The sequence below is a fragment of the Cryptotermes secundus genome, unplaced genomic scaffold (assembly GCF_002891405.2).
Source record: "Cryptotermes secundus unplaced genomic scaffold, Csec_1.0 scaffold320, whole genome shotgun sequence".
NCBI lineage: Eukaryota > Metazoa > Arthropoda > Insecta > Blattodea > Kalotermitidae > Cryptotermes > Cryptotermes secundus.
The window spans coordinates 856,047-878,901 of NW_019731221.1; the positions used below are offsets into that span (position 1 = coordinate 856,047).

The following is a 22,855-nucleotide window of genomic DNA, read 5'->3' on the forward strand; positions in this document are numbered from 1 at the left end:
CCAAGCGAGCGAAGACAATAGATGCCTTAGACCGCTCGGCTACCGTGACCGGCCGGGCAAATTTACCTTATATATATATAAGTAGTTGTAACTTATAAACACGTTACGGATTGAACGCAAAGCTGCATCGCTTTGTTACATGCCACTAACTACCTCTGGTTCCTCCAGCATTCCTTTTCAGTCCTACGTGTTATCGAATCATACGTCGAAGTTGACGTTTAACGCAATCTACCACGAATAACAAGCAAAAACAGTCAATCATAAACCATCTCCTTTATATAGCATATTACTCCTCACATAACCATATTAGAATATTATCAGTACCGGTCGAATAGACACGATACAGATCGCTTGTTCGGGACCTAGATTACACCTTGCTTTCATGCAACATGCAGAATTTGAAAAATTCGTTGTTATGGTAATCCGAAATTGCATTATTTCCGAGCTTTTATCTCACCGTTTACGATAATTTAGGCCTACGAAAAGGGAAATGCCCATAGGATTGACGGAAATATATATTTATGACTAATAAAGACTTTCAAGATTTTCCCTAAAATACAGGTTAGAGTGAGAGAATGAGGGATTATGAGATGGGAGAGATATACAGCACGAACGGAAGATTAAGATATCGATACCAGTATGGAATTTTTGCCGGGAAAATATCATGTGGTGAAAACATTTGTCAGATACCAAGTGCAAAATATTCTAGTGGATTTTCGAAGTAAATGCAGAATGATTCTAAATTATTGTCTGAATTTCCGTAGCTTATAAATGGAAATCATTCTGTATTTGTGAGCGTATAAGTTGAACTGAATTGGCTAAGCCTCATCGTAGCAGAATATGGTGGTAGTACTTTCCTCTGAAACGCCGGTAAACATATACCAGACTACACTGCGTCACATCACAAAAGCCATTAATTTTCAGAATAAAATATTACTAACGCCGATTACCGCGCTATCTAATGCATGATATTTTTTCGCCCGCTACAACACTGGGATCCTGTGTTCGAATTCAACTCGAGGCATGGGTGTCTGTCTTCGTTTATTCTGTGTTTTTGTTGTCCTGTATAAACAGCATTCCCACTCAGAGAGGACTGACCACCCGTCCAAAGAGCCCTGCCGACTGTCTATAAGATTGAAATTTCAGAATTAATTAAACCCGAGTGGAAACAGACCAGAGAGCCCTATCCGTGAAGGTAGGAAGAAGATTAGTAACAATTCTTACTTTAAAATGTATTTCAGAGTCAGTCCATAAGTAACAGAGTTAACGAGCAGCGAATGGGCAGAAGGACACGCTGGAAAATGGCGTGAAACCAGCGTCAGTTCCCTCAGTGAAACAATGTCAAGCTTTCCTAGACTCGTCATCGAGCGTGTTTAATTACGCATGGATAAAATAAAGAACTAGTTCCAGAAAGAAACTTACAATCCACGTTTACCTTCAAGCGTTTCCATCAAGGTGCACAGGTTGTGTGTGATACTAATTATAAACCTGTCTTATTATACCACCTAGTGATGTCCATTATTCAGAACTGCCCTAAAAATTATCTGTGGTTTCATGTAGTTTATTTAACGGCGCTGTTAAGTACCCTAAGGTGGTGGGAAAGCCAGAAGGAAAGAGATCACTGGGAAGACCAAGGCGTAGGTGGGTGGACAATATTAAATTAGATCTTAGAGATAGAAGATGGGGTGATGTGAATTGGATTGATCTGGCTCAGGATAGGGACCAGTGGAGGCTTCTTGTGAACACGAGCAGCTGTAACAAGGAGTGAGCCATGAGTCACAGAGAGTTCAGGTAGAAGACTGGAGGCTGGACACTAGGGCAAGATCCAGGCAACGGCTAGAGATTCTTTATCAGGAAGGAATTTAAATGTGTGAAACATTGTAATCAAATGTAATTGTAATAGAAACGTCCAATAAATCAAATCAATCAGATCTAGAACCCACAATTTTCGTCACGCGTACCCCCTTACACGTAACAATATGTATGAATTGTAGACGTAATCTTACTTACTTACTCATGGAACTGAGCCCTTCTTGAGGAGCCGCCAATTCTGCAGCTACTCAAGAATTTCCCAGCATTTTATGAAACCCGAAGGTTCATCCATGTTAACAAGAGCCCTCCACTGGTCCCTATCCTGAGCGAGATTAATCCAATCCATCCCATCCTATCTCTCTAAGATCCATTTTAATATTTTCCATCCACCTACGCCTTGATCTTCCCAGTGGTCTCTTTCCTTCTGGCTTTCCCACCAATATCCTACATGCATTCCTCTTCTCCCCCATTCGTGCTACATGCTCTTCCCACCTCATTCTCCTTTACTTGATCATTGTAATTATTCTTGGAGAAGAGTACAAGTTATGAAGCCCCTCATTATGAATTTGTAGATGTAATCAGTTAGAGATAATATTAAAATTGGACATAGTGATAATGGACATCAGAGATTTACTGTCAATTAACAAAGAATTTAAATTAAAAAATCAGTATATATATATATATAAAACAGAAGAAGAATTTTTATTGCTTGTTTTTATGGCCTGATAGTAACAATACCATTTTTATGGGTATATGAATATTAGATTGGCTCGCTCGTTCGAAGAATATCTTTTTGTACAGAGATACTGAAACCTGATAATCGCACGTACCTCCACTTACACATCGCGGTACCGCGCATGCTGTCCCGTCTTTCCCGCCACCTGCTGCTTTGTGTGATGCGGTCCTTACTTCTGTTTCCGCCTCGCGAACTAATTTTCTTTGTAGCTGGAGTAGAATTGAGGAGCGGCTGACGTGTTTATGAGGAAGTAATGCACTGAACTCGCTGAACACTGAACTTCGACAACAATTTATCATTTTGAAACACAAAAATCGGTAGTCCATTTTTACGCAGCAGTGTAGTTACTTTCCCGCCGCACTGTAGTACGTAACATAATCCTCGTTGGGGCAGGTCAAGAAACTTGCACTCTTGATAACGATAAGTAGAGAATAAACATGGGGCTCTCATAAGGGGCTGTGTCTGTCTTGTTAACACACACGTCCTAATCGCAATGGAGGCTGTCTATTTTATATGTTCAAAGAATAAAGTAGGTGAGCCTGTGATAAGGCTGCGTGTAGGCAAAACCTGCTGTCTCTGGGCAGGAAGAGGGAATGAATTAGAAAAATGTGAAGAAAATAAGAAAAAGAAGAGTAAGGAACGAGGTAAAAAAGAAATGAAATAACAAAACAGAGAGAAACAGACAATGAAAGAAAAGCAGAATTAGAGTAAGTAGGAGAAAACAAAGAGAAAAAGAGAAGGGAGGTAAAGATAAAGAAAAAGGGAAATAGAAATAAAGGGAAGCAAGGAATGAGAGGTATGAACGCAAAGAGAAAGAGACGTGTAAATATAGTAAGAAAGAGGAGGAACATTTAGGAAGGATCAACAGACATACGAAGAAACAAGAGTCGTGTTTGTTTTACAGTTTATTTAATCGCGTTTTTCAACGTATATGTTGCGTTGTAGGATACCAGAAGAATGGGCAAGGATGTGGTAGGACACTACTAGCTTATTTTGTCGTATAGTTATAGAAGTAACCGAGGCAATCTACAGGAAAACGTTAGTTCTTTGAGCTGGATTCTGTGCAGGGATTTGGGTCTGGCATCACTCCATCAAAAACCATGAATTCCGCGAAAGAAAGAGCTGTTATATATAGTTTAGCCTGATTTAAAATCAGACTTGTATTCTTTCAAAATTTAGTGCCCTTTTACAATATGACTTAGAGGCATATATTAAACGAATTATACACATATTTATATTTATGAAAAAGTTAAATAGTTCCGTTCAGTGTGACTGGTTAAGATTTTCTTATTTCAATTATTCATGCCCTTACATGTTTCGGTCTTCAGAGGGACACCTTTTACATCAATACAGTTATAAACCACTATTACAGTACATGTACATTTATATTTAATTTTTTTTAGTCTTTGTAATAAAAGAACACTGAAATCTTAATGATGATTATTCATTCAGTATACAGTTTTCACTTATTGCCAATTTGGGCACGTCTTAACAGTGAATAGACGGGTACGAATTTAATATACGAGTATGCCTTTTATAATTGAGGGGCACGCGGTAGCGTAGTTGCTACAAGCCGGAAGGTCGCGGAATCGAATCCCGAATTCACTCAGAAGCTATTAGGAGAAACAAACGGATACGTGTTACAATAAATCCACGAACTACAAATCAAATGCGAAAAAGAGGATAAATACAGAATTTTTACCGAAAGAACTGAAAATGGAAAAGTTCAAAATTATAACATTCATACAATCAGCGTATTTGTAGACAATGGAACGCAGTGAGGTGAAATAAGTAAAGAAAGACAAAAAAATATGCCAATGTATAGGTCTATGTTTTTCGAGGCACACTATCCTGGCACTAAAAAAAAACTGGGAGACTCGTCACACTTTGTTCACTTCAAAGTTGAACATGCAAACTTGTTTGTATTATTTAACTAGATACCGCTGTAGTTTTAATGCCAAACACTGCCATTGCTTGTAGGACGCTATACAGACAACAAAACTCGTGTAAACTGTGAGCCACATGAGTTGAAGTGTGAGCGGACAAAGTGACGTAACCACCGAGAATATATTTCTAAATTAGAATGATGCACATTAGAATAATATATTAAGTTTATTTAAGATAACTGAAATATGTCATACTTGTTGTCTGACTCAGGACAGGGTCAAATGTTAAGAGTTTTATTATGAACATTAAAGAATCTATTTATATCAACAGCCAATAAACTTAGTGCTTTCTGTAAAAAAAATATTAGGACTGTGAAGTTATACTGTTTCTTGAAAAAGTATTCCAAAATATTTTTCTTGCTGATTTTCCATCATCAATTTTGTATGAACTCCGTGGTTTTAGTCCGCAAGCGAACTATACCGACCGAGCGACCGCCGCTTGTCAGCGAGTTTAGTTCCAACTTTAGCGGATAGAGGGTGTCACGTGGTCAGCGCAACGAATCCCCACGGCCGTTTATCTCGGTTTTCTGGACCGAAGCCGCTATTTCCTTGAAATAGCTCCTCAGTTATCCTCACGAGGCTGAGTGGACCCCGTTCCAGACTCACTATTTCTCAGAAAATCTGGTAGCGCCGGGAATCGAACCCGGACCTCTGTATCTGTAGCCAGGAACTCTGACCACTAGACCGCATAGGGGGTCATTAGTTTATTACAGCCATGAGTATATTGCAGAGTTAAATAAAGCTTCAAATTTAGTACTGCATGCAGGAGTTTTAATTAACCTATTTTTCTTAGATCCGGGATAGCTCAGTCGGTATAGCAACTGGCTACGGGCTGGACGACCGAAAGATCGGAGTTCGAGCCCCGGCAGCGTCAAAACTTTTCTCTTTTACACGTCGTCCAGACCCGCTCTGGGGTTCACACAGCCTCATATCCAACGGATACCGGGGGCACTTTCTCTGGGGGTAAAGCAGCAAGAACGTGAAGCTGAGCACTTACCTCCAGTTAGTGCCGAGGTCAAAAAGGTGGAGCTCCACGCCCCCATACGTCTTCATAGCGTAGAGCTTAGTTCGTTAAGCACAGGGATAACTCCAGTAATATCAGCCTGGCGGACATGCGACCTTCGAACGTGAGCTGGACTATCGCTTTGAAGCGTCCAGTTCTGGAAATGTTGGTATCTTTGAAAAATAAATACGTCGTTTATTGAGGTAAATTTTGCGTATAATGCTGAACAACAAAGTACTATAGTCCTGCCCAATCTCTATTTCAAATTGGGTTTTATGGCGATATCTAATGAACCACTGTAACACCCACACGAAAATTTGTATGGGGATACATCTTACTTACTTATGGAGCTGAACCCTTCTGGGGGAGCCGCCATTCTGCAGCTACTAAAGAATTTCCCAGCGTTTTATGGAACCCGAAGGTTCATTACCGTGTTCACAGTAGCCCTCCACTGGTCCCTATCCCGAGCCAGATCTATCCAATCCATACCATCCCATCCTATCTCTCTAAGATCCATTCTAATATTGTCCATCTACCTACGCCTTGGTCTTCCCTGTGGTCTCTTTCCTTCTGGCTTTCCCACCAATATCCTATACGCATTCCTCGTCTCCCCCATTCGTGCTACATGACCTGCCCACCTCATCCTCCTTGACTTGATCATTCTAATTATATTTGGAGAAGAGTACCAGTTATGAAGCTCCTCATTATGCAGTTTTCTCCAACCTCCTGTCACTTCATATGTCTTCGGTCCAAATACTCTCCTCAACGACCAAGTTTCACACCCATATAAAACCACAGGCAAAATTATGGTTTTGTGTATTGTAATGTTTATGTTTTTGACAGCAGACGAGAAGACAAAAGGTTCTGGACTGAATTGTAGCAAGCATTAGGGGATATATCTAGATAGTAATTCTAAATTATTGTCGTGTTTTCCGTTTAGTTGCCACAGAAACCCCGACAATAATTTAGAATCACACTTTGTATGATAACAATCAGAAGCTTATGAGATTTGAGGTTATGTCTGTGGATATTAAGATTACTGGGAAGTGGCGGTGTCTATTCTGGGAGACAGGTACCATCGTTTCGAAGGAACGTACACTAAAGCAGGGGATAGCAGGTTCCTTCAAATATTTGGAACCATCTGCGGCACAGGGAATTAAATGGGTTCTGATCCCAGAAGACACACTACTCGCTAGAAACATAAGAACGATGTGATAATTTGATATATTTCAATTTCCGTAATAGTATCAGTGTAAACTACGCTTATAAATGCATTCCACTGTATGTACGGAGCACCGACATGCATTCCGCCTGCTAAATAAATGCGATGTTGTCATATCTGGTCCAGACCTGTCTCTTAGCTTCTTGAAGAGACCTACAGTAAATCCTGGCTAATCCGAATTAATTCAGGGGGAGAGGTCATCCGGATTAATGCAGCAAAAATATAACCTTAAAAGACAAAACGAAACCTTGCTTATTTACTTACTTACTTATGCAACTGAGCCTTTCTTGGGTAGAAGCCAAATCTGCAGCTACTCAAGAATTTCCCAGCGTTTTATGGAACCCGAAGGTTCATTACCATGTTCACAAGAGCCCTCCACTGGTCCCTATCCTGAGCCAGATCAATCCAATCAGTACCATCCCATCCTATCTCTCTAAGATCCATTTTAATATTGTCTACCCACCTACGTCTTGGTCTTGTCAGTGGTCTCTTTCTTTCTGGCTTTCCAATCAATATCCTATACGCATTCCTCGTCCCCCCATTCGTGCTACATGCCCTGCCCACCTCATAAACGAAACCTTAGAGAACAAATAAATGGAGAATTTAATAATATTATTAATGTTGATGAAAATAAATAAAAAATACCACTGCGGAACCTTCATTTAAAAACTACGTGTATAAAGAGACGTGCTCAAATCCAAGGTCTGCTTCATCAAGATCAAGACAGTCTTGGATGTTTTCTTGTTTTTTTTTTCAGTCTCTCCCTTTCTGCCCTCAACACAGTCCAAAAATCCTTTTGCTCTAATCCCTCTTGCTCCTAAATTCCAAGCGTTTTAAAGTATGTACTCAACTGTGAATATAATTGTTCATTTTCCATATTTCAATCAGGATTATCCGACATTCGGATTAACTGTAACCGGATTAACGAGGTTTCACAGTACAACGCAAAACGGGAATCGAACCCTCGTCTTAATAATTCATCTGTCTCGCTACGCGTGACTGTAGTGTGCTGATGGTGGTGTGTGGATGTCAAGATTTGCAACTCGACGCTGGAAAGGCAAGAATATTTTTGCTATCATCAAATTTCTTCCCCATTCGATTCATCAGAGCACTACAAACCATAGTACATCGTCCAAGAAATGACTTTTCTTAGATGCTTCCATGTTACGAACGAGATAACACCCAGAGATACCGGGTGTTTCTACTCTTAACATACTGTCACGTTTGTCGGGAACGCTCCTTCGCAGCGGTCTGTTTGCAACCGTTGCGCGGCGATGGACGTAAGGTAACGCGTCACAGTAGTTAGTGGTGTACGTGTAATGGAACTGTATTCTTCTACACTCATGTGACGTAGGGCAAAAGGGAAGGAACAAATCTGTTAACATTGGAAAGGATTTAGGGCTAATAAGGAGGAAAAAAGAACATTCTGCTATCTACAGTTAAATCTTTCAGTTAGTAGCCTATAACGGTACCAATTATGGCAGAAAAGAATTATGCAAACGAAAGAAGGTATTTGAAGAAATCAGTCTTCTGGGATGTGGCACCGTGTAGCTGTGGTGTTAACCGACGTTTCTACACGGCGCCACGTCCCAGAAGACTGCTTTCTTCGTAGTCACCGCGGTGAAAACCTCAAATCTTACAGAAAGAAGGTATTTGTTTCCTAAACTGAAATCAGGAAGGAAATATCATTTCTTTTGTTATTGTAGCATAGGCAAATGGCATGACACTGACATCCCTTCGGGATTCCCCACCGTCACGCAAATGTAAGATCGAAATAGGACCTGACCAACCATTGAAAATTCAGTTCTGCGGTTGGTGATTATGAAGCTCCCCAACAATACGTACAGTCCGAATTATTGCCTTGTTATTTATCGCAACGAAAGATTCTGTTATACTCTATTGTTGGTGGCGTATTTGTTGTGGGCTTGTTTACCGAGACGTTCCCTAACAATGGGTCTACATGTCACAATGTGAAATGGTGAATATGAAGAGGGGTTGAGGAGCGAAGATGTGATGCCAGTTTTCCCCCCTGATCATTACCTTCTCATAAGCTAGTAATGAGACATATATATTCTTTACAGAGACCGTCGTTAATTTTTGTACATTTCGTGTATTTTACCGTCAGTTGTTATAATAAAGTTTTTCCATTTAGGCATATAGCTGGCATAAAACACAACAATTATGGTAGTAGCATGGACTTTTCCTGTTTAACTAATGCTTTTCTTTGGATACTGAGAACATAAATTCCGATTTCCCTTGTACTGTAACTGTACTTTCTCTGGTATAAACTAACATTTGTTCTGTCTCTTGTTTCTTGTGCTGCTTTATGCTTTGGATTGGACCAGTCGCGTTCAAATTCCGCAATAAGCGACAGAACGCTTGAAGAATGCTGGTCGACGCTTCAACGAGTGAGTTGGCATCTCTTCCGTTGTGTATAGTATTCTTCCATTAATTATTATTATTATTATTATTATTATTATTATTATATAAGAATTGTAAGGGTATTGTATCAATAACAATTGTCTGTGGTGTTGTGCAGTTCGTGTTCGTAGCCTCTAGTTGCATGCTATGTTATTTTCTTCTGTCTATTTAAACATTTTAACGTACGGTACGAAGTTCTAGTAAATTTCCTTGCGAATGGAGGATGCAGACAAGATTGAGGTTGTCTGGGATGTGATGCCGTGTATTTCTGTAGAGAGATACTGACGTTTTTCCTCCATCTTCATGACTACAGGGTAAGACACGCCAAATCCAAATCGCTTTAAGCATTCGCAAAGTGACGTACTTGGCTCGGCTTGTGCCTCTGCCCTGAAGATGAAGGCAGCAGGTTACTCCGAAAAGTTGGTACTCATTTACCAAACCATACGGCGTCATATCAGAGAAGACTTTAATCTCAATACATTGAAGTTGTATGAGAACAAAATGCTGAGGAAAATATTTAGATCTGTTAAAAATTAAGTTATGATAGAATGGCGAAAATTACGTACCGTAGAGGTTAGCAGTTTATGCTCTTCATCAGATGCTAGTAGAGTGATAATTCAAGAACAATATGATATGTGACATACGGGTACACCTTAAAAGGTTAAAGGGGGGAAATGGAATACTGTAGAATAATTTTTTGGTCGGAACATTTCGGTCAAGAAGCCACATGTAGGCTCAGAAGTTAAGTTGATCTTAGTACATGAAATGTCAAGATATGGACTAAATTGAATTAATTCAGAACACAGCATAGCAGTCATCTCCTGCGAACAGGAGGATCAATACTCAGGTTCCGTATACTGGAGAATTTTTAACCACAAAATTAACCATATGCCTATTCGTTAACAAGGACCTTGTAGAGTGATATTGCTGAATTAGTGAGTTTTTACTCTTTAGTGCCTAAAAGATTAAAATATTATTTATTCCAATATAGGAAGGTTTCCAGAAAACCTAAATTAACGGCCGTGGGGATCCGATGTGCTGACCACGTGACACCCTCTATCCGCTAAAGTTGGCACTAACTTCGCCGACAAGCGACGGTAGCTCGGTCGGTATAGTTCGCTTGCGGACTACATGCCACGGAGTTTGTAATATAAATTATAGTTTTCCCTCCCCCGAAGCACTTCGATGTGAAGGCATATGAGGTAGGTAACGTTAACGTAGAGCTCAGCTTAATATAATATTGTCATCTTAAAGAGAAATACGAATGTAATACTTGAAAATCATACATCATTGTGTTTGCTATGTTATCTCTTCCTGACAGGTGTTAGAGTTGGCTTTCCTTTCTGGTTCTTGTAATTTGCAGGTTACAGAGCTGTGCTGCCATGAAACTTATGTAGTTTGAGAGTAGTAGTTAGTTCTAATAGTTGTCATCATAAAGAAAAATACTGTACCTTAATAGATAGTTTCATTTTGGAGGTGTGTGATTTCTGTAACTTTATTTCGTTACTTGGGAGAGATACACAGGTAAGGAAAGTAGCGTAGTTAGTTAATCGTAATTTTGAAAATGCATTTTGTTTATGTGTTCTGTGAGCTATTTCTTATGTTGTGAGTGTAATGTAATCTGGCCCTCGTCTTGTGCAATCTTGTAAGTTTAGTCTACTTCCTTGACTAGGCAACTACTTGCTGGAATATAGACAGGAATACTCGCCATAAAAGAAATTGTTATAATAATTTTTTCACTATCGAGTTTCTAATTAAATTACTTACCCCCCCCCCCAACCAGGCCGTGCCGAAGCTCAGGCGGTTAGTCGCCGGCATCACACTGCGGCTGCCAAGGTTCGAGCCCAGGTGAGGTTATGTGGGATTTATGGTGGACGTAATGGCACTGGGGCAGGTTTTTCTCCGAGTACTTCGGTTTCCCCTGCCAGTTCTCATTCCATCGACTGCTCCACATTCATCATCATCTATCATCCGGGGCTGGTACAATAAACCAATTTACCAAGTGAACACAGCCTCACCCCACCTGAAGAAACTAAAAGAAACTACTCCCCGACAACAATTTAGAATTTTTCAAAATAACAAGTACCGCTTTGTTTTACGTTCACGTCGCAAATATTTTCACTGCGTTTCTCACACGTTACGGGACAAGAATTTGTAGGTGAAAATGTGAATTGAAGCGAATCCTTTCTACTGGTTGTTCAAACTCGAATGCAAAAACGATAATTTAAAGAATTTTCCATTAATTCTGAGTCGTTAGTCTTTCATTTTGTAAGAAGCAATCTTTCTTAAGGCCGACCGCAGTGGCCGCGAGGTCTAAAGCAAGAACTGTCTTTGCCCGCTCGAACACTGGGGTCATGGGTTCGCATCCCACTCGACGCATGGACGTCTGTCCACTTTTATTCTGTGTTTGTGTTAGGTATCGGTCTTGTTCCAACTGATCCCCCGTACAAGGAGTCCTATCGACTGTCTAAAGATTAAGAAACGTAAGCGAAATGAAGCTTTTCCCGAGGGAGCAACAGGAATATGAATTAATGAACTCCACGAATTATCTTACTATTCCTAAAGAAGTATTTAGGTCATTCAGAAATCCGCACACCTTATTTATTCATATTTTTTTAATTACATATGGTAGATCTTTCTACATGTTTATGTATATTTTGTTTTTTTTTTCTCTCTCTCTCTCTCTCTGTAATCTCCCGTTTCTGTTAGCTCAGTCATATATGACAATTTTCACTCCTTAAATTCTCTCTCAAGTTTATCTCCAGCAAGACGGACATCAGAGGAATGCCTTTTGCATATTTCTCGTTTTCTGCTTGTCCGCAAGTTTCAGCGGGATATTGTAATATTACTTAACTGTTTTATATAGCGCGGAATTTGTTTCTCGGTGATGAACGATACAGGTTTAATGTCGACATTTCGGACATCTTTCTTTCTTCAGTCTTCGAAGCGAAGTAATTACCCAGTGACGGCTGCCGATGCATGCGGTAAACGGCAATCACACTTAAACCCTGAAACTTTCTATTGCCAATTACAGTCCATCCTCGAACCTAGAGCCGTAAGTTACAACACAGCTTTAACATTGTTCACCAATTTTATTTCCGTAGTTTCAAGTGGCCACGTCAGTCAGGTTTTCCCAACAATAAAGTGCGCGTGCTGTTTATTTCTTGTCTTACTGTGCTGTGTAATTCTTATGTTTGCCATCTCTCAAACACAGGTTTCAATGACACATATATTACAAGTCTTCATGTCTTCATTTTAGACATTTATGTCAAATTTAATCTGTTTATAAATCTCATTATATTATATTTATCCTTGAGATATCAATACTCGAAAAACAATATTTGAGTTTAGGTTTTAGTGTCATATAAACACAGATTTAGGCAAATTTTGCTTGTGCCTGTCACTGCCTAAAATTACATGAATAATGTCTGACAGTAACCGAGGGACAGCTGACAGGCAGACAGGTGATGTCAGTTTGTAGGAGTGATTAGATATATATATCTCGAAATTCTATGATTTCACTTTTGTTCCTGTATATTTACGTATTTGGCCAGTGTAATGAATTTGTTGAAAATTCTGTAAATAAAGTTCATATATCTTTTTTCTTTTTCTTTTTTTTGTGAAGGCACGTGGCTCTTATCTCAACCTGTTTACAACTCTAAGTTATGTTTCTGTTCCGTAATCGGTTCTGCAGTTGATCAGAAAGAGAGGCTAGCGACTTTCTCTATTAAGCCAGTTTTCTCTGCATTGCAAACGAACCTAATTTAACGTGCGCCAGTAAGCAAAATTGTTTATTAAGGTATTCCTTCTTAAATGAAAACGTAGATGTAACTATGGCTTCCTTCATGTGCTGACGACGGTGTACGCACCGAGATTCGTGGTGAAGTGGATTCTTACGGAAGATGCCCTGTTCAAATTTTTGCCAGGCGATAGACCACAGAACAATAAGCGAATGGCTGCATGAACTACCACAGCGGGTTCTATTTATTTGTTTATTACTTTTTTTTTTCATTGGGACTACAGCCCCAGTGGACCTAGGCCTGCCTCCATGAAACTCTCCTTTTCACTTCTGCTTAGTAGATCTTAGACATATGGTAGGACTCCTTGGGCGGGTCAAGGCCTCTACCTGTACACAAACATCCATGCCCTGAGTGGGATTCGAACCCACAATCCCGGCTTCCGAGCGAGCGAAGACACTGCATGCCTTAGATCGTTCGACTACCGTGACCGGCTTATTACTTATTTACAGATGTTATCAGTAGCTCGGGGACACGCGTAGTTGGTTGAGGCATTATGCCACAAGCCGGAAGGTCGCGTGTTCGATTCCCAATAATGTTATCGGATTTTTCAATTTACCTAATCCTTCCAGCCGCACTATGGCCTTTTGGTCCACTCAGCCTCTAACAGAAATGAGTACCAGCAATCTTCTTGTGGCGTAAAGGGCGGCCGGCGCTTAAGGCTGACATCTTCGCCATCTGTAAGCCGATTTTCTAGAAAATGTGGGAGCCTCGACGACTCACAACCCTATGGGTCTCCACGGTCTGTTACAGGGACAGCTTTATCTTTTTTATCAGTAGCTGGAATTGTAGGATCGTTAATAAACAATGAATCAGAGAGAATGTGGAGGGAAGGAACCGTTCATATTATCCGTACATTCGATAACAGAAACTCAACGAAATACGAGCACCTCAATCAGGATAACTGCTATCCGGCGGGGATTCGAACCGGGTGCTTCCTACTGAATAAGTCTACAATTTGGAACTGTTATCGTTTGAGTCACTTGCTTGGTATCAGGAGTTGGGTTCCCACTCATAATACGTCGACGTTTCTTTTGTGGTAGACTATTGAGGTAGATGTCTTAAGATCTGATCCCTCACTCAAGTCGTAGTACCACTCTTCTTTACAAGTACGCCTATGTAGACAATACTCCCAGCAGAGGAGACTGCGGTAGGGGCTGTGGTACCAAGAAGACTTCAAATGTCGCTGTGTAGTGGTTAATATTCGCGAGTGATATTTATGAAGGTCCCGGGTTCGAATCACGGTCGGGTGACTGAGTGTCTGTAGTCGAATGATGAAATAAAAGCAGACTGTTTAGTTCCACGTTCTTCCCAGTTCATCATTCATAATCCTCAGAGCCGAAGTCAGCTTTCGGCGTTAAAATTTCTACTTTCGGCCTTCCAAGGACAGACTACAAGCTTGCTCTGGCTTCAGTCCAATGTTTACGAGTTCTACTGCTGTTTTCATTTTTCAGTGCCTGTAATTCGAAGTGGATTTTAATAGTCCTTCTGTGCCCTATATATATATATATATATAGTACTTTCTGTACATTATTATATGAATGCATTTTGTCTCAGATGGCAAATGAAAGCCTAAGACTCCTGTCACCATTCAACCCGCCCGTTAACTTACGAGTATATGTCTGACAATGCTTAATATTGCCATTTGAGTTCATTGTATCTGATTTTGTCTCTAAACTAAATGAAACTAAAGTAAACTAAACTAAACTCCATGGCTTTTAGTCAGCAAGCGAACTATACAGACCGAACGACCACCGCTTGTCGGCCAAGTTAATGCCAATTTTTCCGGATAGAGGGTGTCGCGTGGTCAGCGCAACGGATTTCCTTAGCCGTTAATCTCGGTTTTCTAGACCGGAGCCGCTACTTTTCCATTCAAGTAGCTCCTCAGTTATCCCCACGAGGCTGAGTGGACCCCGTTCCAGATCCACTACTTCTCAGAAAATCTGGTAGAGCCGGGAATCGAACCCGAGACATCTGGATCTGTAGCGAAGAACTCTGACCACTAGAACACAGAGGCGGCCTCCCTGATTTTGTATCTCTTTTTAAATTCAAAATTTCACATCCATGAAATAGAATACTTTGAATAATTCATTTTAATTTTAGTGCAAATTTTCTTTGTATTTTGGGGCTCATAGTTCAGATCTTCTCCGGAACCCTAATAGCTCTAAATGCGACAGAGGTTTTAAATCACTACCCTAAGATTATTCCCATTTATTTGTTATCAAACATGACGTAAGCGTCAAATCGGTAATTTATTGGCCCGTCATCCTGTCTTCTTAGTACTGCGTGTGAGAAACGACAGCAGTTTAATTTACAGATATGATTCTTAATCGGTTACAGCTCATTAACTGTGTTCCTATGCAGGCAGTATTAATTTACGTAAAACAAGTTCGTTCTAGAAAGCATAAATTACTTCCTTACATATTCCGAATGGCCTAATCGCAGTAGCATAGTCTGACGTGTTTTATTCGTGGTAGTAACTTAACTTTTAAATGTTCAGACTAAATTAAAATTTTAAAAGGTTAATTACCGAGAAGTGCATCTGTCCTCAAGAATGTGTCTGGTGAGTAAATACCGCATTCATTCATGGATATTATACGTATAAATAGCCTGTAGCATTTTGGACGTTAAGCATGCAAATTTGATATTTTTGATGTTTTAGTTGAGTTATGTTCTGAGTGTATAGCATGCATTTATCTAAGACAGGTAAGTAGAAAACACTTTGAAACATTTATAATTACTGTGAAGTCTTTTTCTATTTAGCGAGTCCCTTTTATTGGTCAATGGAATTTTTTTCTTCTGTGGAGCCCGGAAGCTTTGACGATTGTCGGATTATCCGCTCAGGAAAAAGTTCCTCTAGCGGAGAGAAGGGGTCTGGGGGAGAGAGAGGAGTGTGAGGAAATGCAAACATAGGTTTAAACTCCAGTTTTCATCTTCAGTAGACATAAAAAACGTTGAGGGGATTATGACTTAACGTCAGAAAATGTGGTTTTCAAGGTAATTTAAATACGAAAGTTTTACGCTGGGGATTCCCCAACCTTGAAAATGTCGGTGATATATGAGAATAGAACATAATTTTTAACTGTGTTTCTAGTTCGGTTTGAATCGGACTTGGCTACTGCCACACGAAGGAAAAATGCGTGTCATTCATAGGACATTTTGTTTCATGTTTAACCTTTTCCCTAACCAATGTTTCTTGGCTAAATTGGAATAAAGGACATAACATAAACTAACTTAATGAAAAATGACCTAACACGTCACAGCAGGTGTGTAGAGGCATACATGCCTAGCACGTAAATGGTTAACGACACTTTTGTCAGCTACATAGCTTACGTGAATTGGTATAGCAAAAGAGTGGTGAATGATGCATCAGGAAGTACGCGACAGGAAGCTGTCTCCAACGTCTAGTTTAATCTTCCATCCTGACGAAAGATTCAGCAGATTCCTACAAAACATCGGTAACGATCTACTACTCCATACTACATCACATTCTAGGAAACGGTTCCTATTCCCAGAGACCTGTCCTTAGGTTTCGTGATATTATTCCCCATGCACCGCGACTAATAGTCTATTGTACGTCCCCCTTTTATATTCTACCAGTCGCCATACCCTGCCGGTACTGGTGCTCGCTATCAGCCCCGTTCAGCCAGCGAAGTTGGCAGTGGCTCCCGATACTTCCACATCTACCGGGGGCATTGGAAACTACTTGGGTGGGAAACTTTTTGCCTAATTTTGCTCAGAGGTCTCATAGAGACATGAGGATCTTTTACGTGCCGTAAATCTACGACACGGGATCCACGGCTTAAAGTCCTTCCCGGAGGACTTGTTCCCTGAAATTTTCCTGAAATTCCACGACCTCCGCCGGGTTTGAACCCTCGTACCTTGAGTCATGAGGCCTCTCTAGGTTTCGTGATAAAGACTAACATTATGTGACGGGCGCCACATTGTTATTATTACCATGTTCACTAGAGCCCTCCACTTGTCCTTATCCTGAGCCAGATCAGTCCAATTCATACCATCCCATCCTATCTCTCTAAGATCCATTTTAATATTGTCCACCCACCTACGCCCTGGTCTTCCCAGTGGTCTCTTTCCTTCTGGCTTTCCCACCAATATCCTATATGTATTCCTCTTCTCCACCATTCGTGCTACATGCCACGTCCATCTCATCCTTCTTGACTTGATCATGGCTACACACATTCATGAAGAATATTTGCTGTCATCCGTTGTAAAGACAATATGTGGAACTCCGTGGTTTCGGAATCAGACACTAGGCCTAATCAGGAGGTTGTCACGAAGCCTGAGGGCCGTAATGAGCTGACCTGATGTCTTCACCCGTCGACCGCTTAATAAAACCTCAAGTACTCCTGAGCCCTAGTTTCTAAGCAACTTCATAGATGTTACCGCTGGAAGTTCAACACAAACCAAACACAAACTTGAAATAGCCTACGGTACCGACAAGATTAGAGGTCAGATGCACCCTCTGTGTCGTAACACGGTGTTAATGAGGAAGGGCCTAATGTCCTTATCGAGAATCGAACCTAATATGCTCTTAATTTTTTGACTGAATTACCCTGGCTCTTGGAAGAAAACGGTTGACGCTCAAGTATCCTTTATTCTTCTGTAGTTTCGAGTGTACAGGAAGCCACGTTGGGGGCGCTAGAGGGGGGATAAAATTTTTTTGGCACTCCACCCCTTCATCAATTCCACCCACTTTACATTAGCCAATGGCCAACTTGGGGTGGTGTAGCCACGTCTTTTTTCAAGACTCACTCAGGAAATTGGCGAATGAGGTGTCAGATTTTTTCTTGCTTTCAGGTTATTCGCTCAAAGCAAAACAGTCATATGTAACATCACTGGTTTCGACTCGTACAAAACATCACTTGATGAATATCCGCGTTCCATAAAAGTAAGAAATATCTTGAATAGCTGAAAGACTTTTCATTAACTTCTTCAATAATGATCCTTTAACAAGGAGTAAGGTAAAGTTGTCCCTGTGCTGAGGAATGAAACACTACACCATGAAGGCGTATGGCGGAGTTGATATATAGATCCACATTTTCTCGACCTCGGCACTAGCTGGAGGTCAATGGTAAGCTCCACGCCCCAGCCGCTTTACCCTCGGAGAAAAATCCCCCAGTACCCGTTGGATAGAAGGTTGGGTGGACCCCAGAGCCGGTCTGGACGACGTGGAGAAGAGAAAATTCTTGACACTTCCGGGACTTCAGCTCCGACCTCTCGGTCGTCCAGCCCGTGACCAATCGCTATCCCTGCACCCTATAACACAGAGTAGGGCCAATAGATTTCGTCACCGTAAAATAGCGAAATTATAACATGCCCTGAGAGGTGAATTCATTTCTCTTCACACCTGCTTTGTCTAAGATATTACTAATTCGTTCTCCATGAGATTATGCAGAGTTTGGTCTAATTTTGTTTACAGTTTATGAAAAAGCAACTGAATTGTACTAACAGTTATTCTTGGAGAGCGGATATTTCGCGAAAATATGGTTTAGTCGGTATAGTTCACTTGCGGGCTAAAACCACGGAGTTTCTGTTCTTATATATTTCTGAATTCCAAGAAATATATAGGCCCTACAAACATCTTTATTGAAGAACCTCGTAATATTTCATTTACGAAGCCTACTCATGGATATGAAGCAAATACCAAAAAGGATCTTAGTGGGTGGTGGAGTCCAACTGGGTCCACTCGGCACGGCGGCCACAAATTGGCCTATTGTAGCCTGCCCCGGGTGATTATGATGATGGAGAATTTGGTGGAATGAAGATTGGCAGGGGAAACCGAAGTACTCGGAGAAAACCCGCCCCAGCGCCACTTTGTCCACAATAAATCCCACTTGACCAGACCCCGGGATCGAACCCGGGCCGCCGCGTTGAGAAGCCAGCAAACTGGATCTTACTGAAGCAGATTGCGACGATGAGAAGTAGACTTAATTGGTTTAGGGTGGATGTTCTTTGTGGAAATTTTGGGTTTCTTAACGATATTTTGCCTAGTATGTCTTTCCGTTGCTTCTGAAAGATTTTATTCTGATGAACAAATTAATCGATTGCCCATTTGGTGGAATGTAACTTTTGCCAGCATGGCTTGGAGAGTCTTCTCGTTACAAACGGAGGAATGACTTGGAGAGACAGAGGATAGCTATGAATCTTCTGGATAAGTAGCCTTATGTTTCACAACCTCTCACTGCAAGGAACGTAATAATCAGGGTAACTTGGCACGAAATGTCTCAGGTCTCACTAGATTCTTAGCACGACCTAAGGAACACGAAAGTAGCAAAATGTTGAATGATAAAATGGCTCAAAGGCGGGCCTTTGTGAACAAGGTAATGAACTTCCGGATTCCATTAAAGCATCGAATATCCTCACTAATCTGAATAATTGTTAATTGCTCTCCGAAGATTGTATATCACATAGGTTATATGTAATTAGTTTTAAACGCCTAATCCATTTAAAGTTTTGTGATTATTATACGTGAGTCTGGTAGCTCAGTCCGTATAGCGACTGTCTAGGGGCTGGACGACAGAGGGTCGGAGTTGAAGTCCCGGTAGGGTCAGAATTTTCACTTTTCCATATCGTTCAGGCCGGCTCTGGAGTCAACCCAGCCTCCTATCCAATGGGTACCGGGGGCTCTTTCCTCGGAGATAAAGCGGCCGGGCGTAAAGCTGACCACTCATATCCAGCTAGTACCGAGGACAAGAAAACGTGGATCTATACATCCAGTCCACCAGACACCTTCATGGCGTAGTGCTTAATTAATTAAGCACAGAGACAGCTTTACCTTTACCACCTTCTGTGATATTAAGCACTTCTTTTTTTTAAACAGATTGTAATTATGGGTTTAGTATGTTTATCGGAGTAAACAGATGTTTTCTCTCTACGGAATTAGCCGATTGATTTTTGTAATGGAGACTCAGTGTGTTTTCTGTGAGGCAAAAACTAAATTTGTTAATGTTATTCACATCAGTGTTTCTCAACTTTTATCAGACCGCGGCCCATTAAATTCTTTTTTCGATAAGGTGAGGGCCCGGTATAATTGATGTAAGAACCCAGTACCGGGCCGCGGCCCAGCGGTTGAGAAACACTGATTTACACGATCCACAAAGTTTAAACTTTTAAGAGGTTCACTAAGTGTAGGCTAATATTGAAACATTAATAGATTATATTTGAAGAATCTTGTCTTCTGGGATGTGGCGTCGTCTAGATCTTCTATGAACTGATGTTTCGGAGGTATGTATCACCTCCATCTTCAGGGTATTAGAAAAATCCGCGAGCGAGGAACAAACGTGAGGAGGTGGCTGCAGTCACCAAGCTCTACACTGCGCCTCATCCCAGAAGACAGCATTCTTTATAGTTACCGCCATAAAGACCTTAAATCTTACATAGTTGTTATTTGTTTTGTCAATAGAAGAATATTTCGGACGAGCATATGCCATTTATGTTCTAACGAATATTTCTGCGATCCTATCGGCACTGTTGCTGGCTGCTAAGGGTGTAGGGTGTTGAAGCGTCCTTTGCTTCCACTCCACATCACTCAGACTTGGGCTCCTACACTTATCGCAGCCCTACTGACCGGACACCCCTTTTTCTCATTGAAGTAGCTATGATGATTTTCCCTCTACTCACGAGGGAACTTGTGTGTTCAGATCAAAAGTGGCCCAAGTAAGAAGAAATATAATTTTAGACGCCAACTTCATAAAATAGTATATTCTAAAGGGTTCTGACGGTGGTGGATGATACACAGAATTACTGGGGGTTTCAACTTCTTCCATCGTCCGGAATTTTAGGTAATAGAGGAGACGATGTTTCGGAAACCGGATCTGTTTCCGTCTTCAGGTAAGAAAGGAAAACACCTACTCAGTTGGGCCCCTTAGAAAGAGCTAATCCCAATCACTGGACTGACTAAGGTACGAAATACCTGCACCCGCTCGAACACAGGGATCGTGTTTTCGAATCCCACTTAAAGTATGGTTCTATGTGTGAGTTCTTTCCTCGCTTCCTGTTGTGCTCTGTATCAGCGGCCTTGCGAAAGGCTGATCCCTGTCCAAGGATTTCCGCCATCTGTCTGTGAGTTTCAGATTCCATGTGGCTGGGAGCAGACCTGAGAGTCCAATCAGTCATATGAAGAAGCTAATTAACTGAAAATTAGAACTACTTAAAGTAGAGATGCAGTGATTATGGATTCAAGCTTAATGTTGATAATTTGAATGTAACATTCCGTTTTAGTATCATCAATAATAAACCCCTTCTTGATCTCTAATAATTGTTATTTACATGTTTACGTGTGCAGCCGGTCATAGTGGCCGAGTGGTCTAAGACAAGAACTATCTTCGACAGCTCGAGCACGGGGATCGTGGGTTCGAATCCCACTCGAGGCATGGATGTCTGCGTTTATTCTGTGTTTGTGGTGTCATATGTAGGTAACAGCCTTCTGACTGGCTGATCTCCCGTCAGAGGAGTCCTACTGACTGTGTATAAGACTAAGAAACTAAAAAATCGGCCAAGGCGCAAAGATTTGTACAGCCATAGAGAGAGAGAGGTATATGTATGTTAGATTTAACACAAATACAAGCAACAAGAGAGCAGTTTAACGACTGAAGTGACATAATAGTTGTTGCATGCAGTAAATGAGACAATGAAATATATACATGCCTGTCACAAATTAAACTTATATAAAGAGAAGATGTGACGTCACACGTTTCTTCTGTTACAGGCATGGGGCGTCACAATCGCTACATGCATTGGTCCGTGCGCGATGGCCTAGCGACGAAACTAGTGCGCAGATTTCGCTTTGTATTTTTAAACCGCATATAGTCTCCTAGAAGTGAGAGAATGGAGATAAGAGTGATAGGAAGGAACTTGGGTGGCAGAGAAATTTCATAGGCTTTATAGACAAGAACAAATGGAATGAAAGACGGATGAGATCTGCAATTGTACAAGTAGCCTAGTATGTTTTTTGGGAAAAATATTTTTCTGTTCAAATATTCATCCAGAGAATCATTGCCATCAGAATCACCCAGAACAGGAAAACATTACTTGCACCCATTTCAACTTTTATGCTTTGCGGCTGTTGTGGAATCTTCATAGTCTTTCGTCGGCGTCGGATATTCCATATGTCACTACTGCACGCAACTTGCACAATTGTCACTTGAAGCAGATCTAAATGGCTTGACTGGGTTTTTATGTTTCGTTCGCTTTTTTGTTCACTTCGTTCATGTGCCATAACACAACGTGTCAGGATCAGAAGGGTGTGAATTGAACTGAAAGAAAATTTTGAGGGGTGGTAGTGGGGGCGTTGAAAGCTGGCCTCTGTTAAAGATGGAGACAACCCTGTCCGTGTTTTCATATTAGTAGAAATGCACGGTACATCAATTCAATCCACTTTTTGGTTGATTTGAGCTGCTGTTCCAAAATACGTGGATCAATAAGAAAGCAGACTTATTTTTCTGGCATAGTTTAATCCTTCACCTGCTACGCACGAATTATTTCGGTATAGTGGGTAAAATACCTTGACTCTTATAACTAGCTTTATTTGGTATTTGTGAAGCTTAGTGACCCCCCCCCTAACAACTGAATGTGGCTTTGCTGCTGTAGAAAGTGCATGTTACCATGACAACATTTTATAAGAAGAGCGTTCTTAAAATAGAACCCAGAAAGGAAAGGGCATTGTTAAAGAGAGGTGTAGTGGCGAAGAGATCAATAATATTGTCAGGAAGAAGCTTGATTTATGAATCCATCTAGATTTCTGACAATTGAATTTTTTCTACGTCCTCTCCTTTTGAATTAAATCCTCCATACATATCTGCTTCAACTGTAAACACATTTCATCTATGCCATGTCTTAATGATCTGTTCTAGAGACAGAGTTTTCTATACGAGTATTTGTTATTTATTTGTAACATAA

General features: G+C 40.8%; 1 protein-coding gene across 7 annotated transcripts in view; it reads left to right on the plus strand.

The window, feature by feature from the left end:
- LOC111866476 (zinc finger protein 384) overlaps nt 1-22,855 on the plus strand; it is a 448,072-nt gene that overhangs the window by 157,254 nt on the left and 267,963 nt on the right. For 5 of the 7 annotated variants that reach the window (XM_033752265.1, XM_033752264.1, XM_033752263.1 and 2 more), the window contains exon 3: nt 9,065-9,151. The exons of 1 other annotated variant lie outside the window; for it this stretch is intronic. In XM_033752265.1, coding sequence (XP_033608156.1) covers nt 9,065-9,151 — 87 coding nt within the window. The remainder of the gene's footprint in view (nt 1-9,064; nt 9,152-22,855) is intronic. One more of the 7 variants, XM_033752268.1, reaches the window with a different exon arrangement.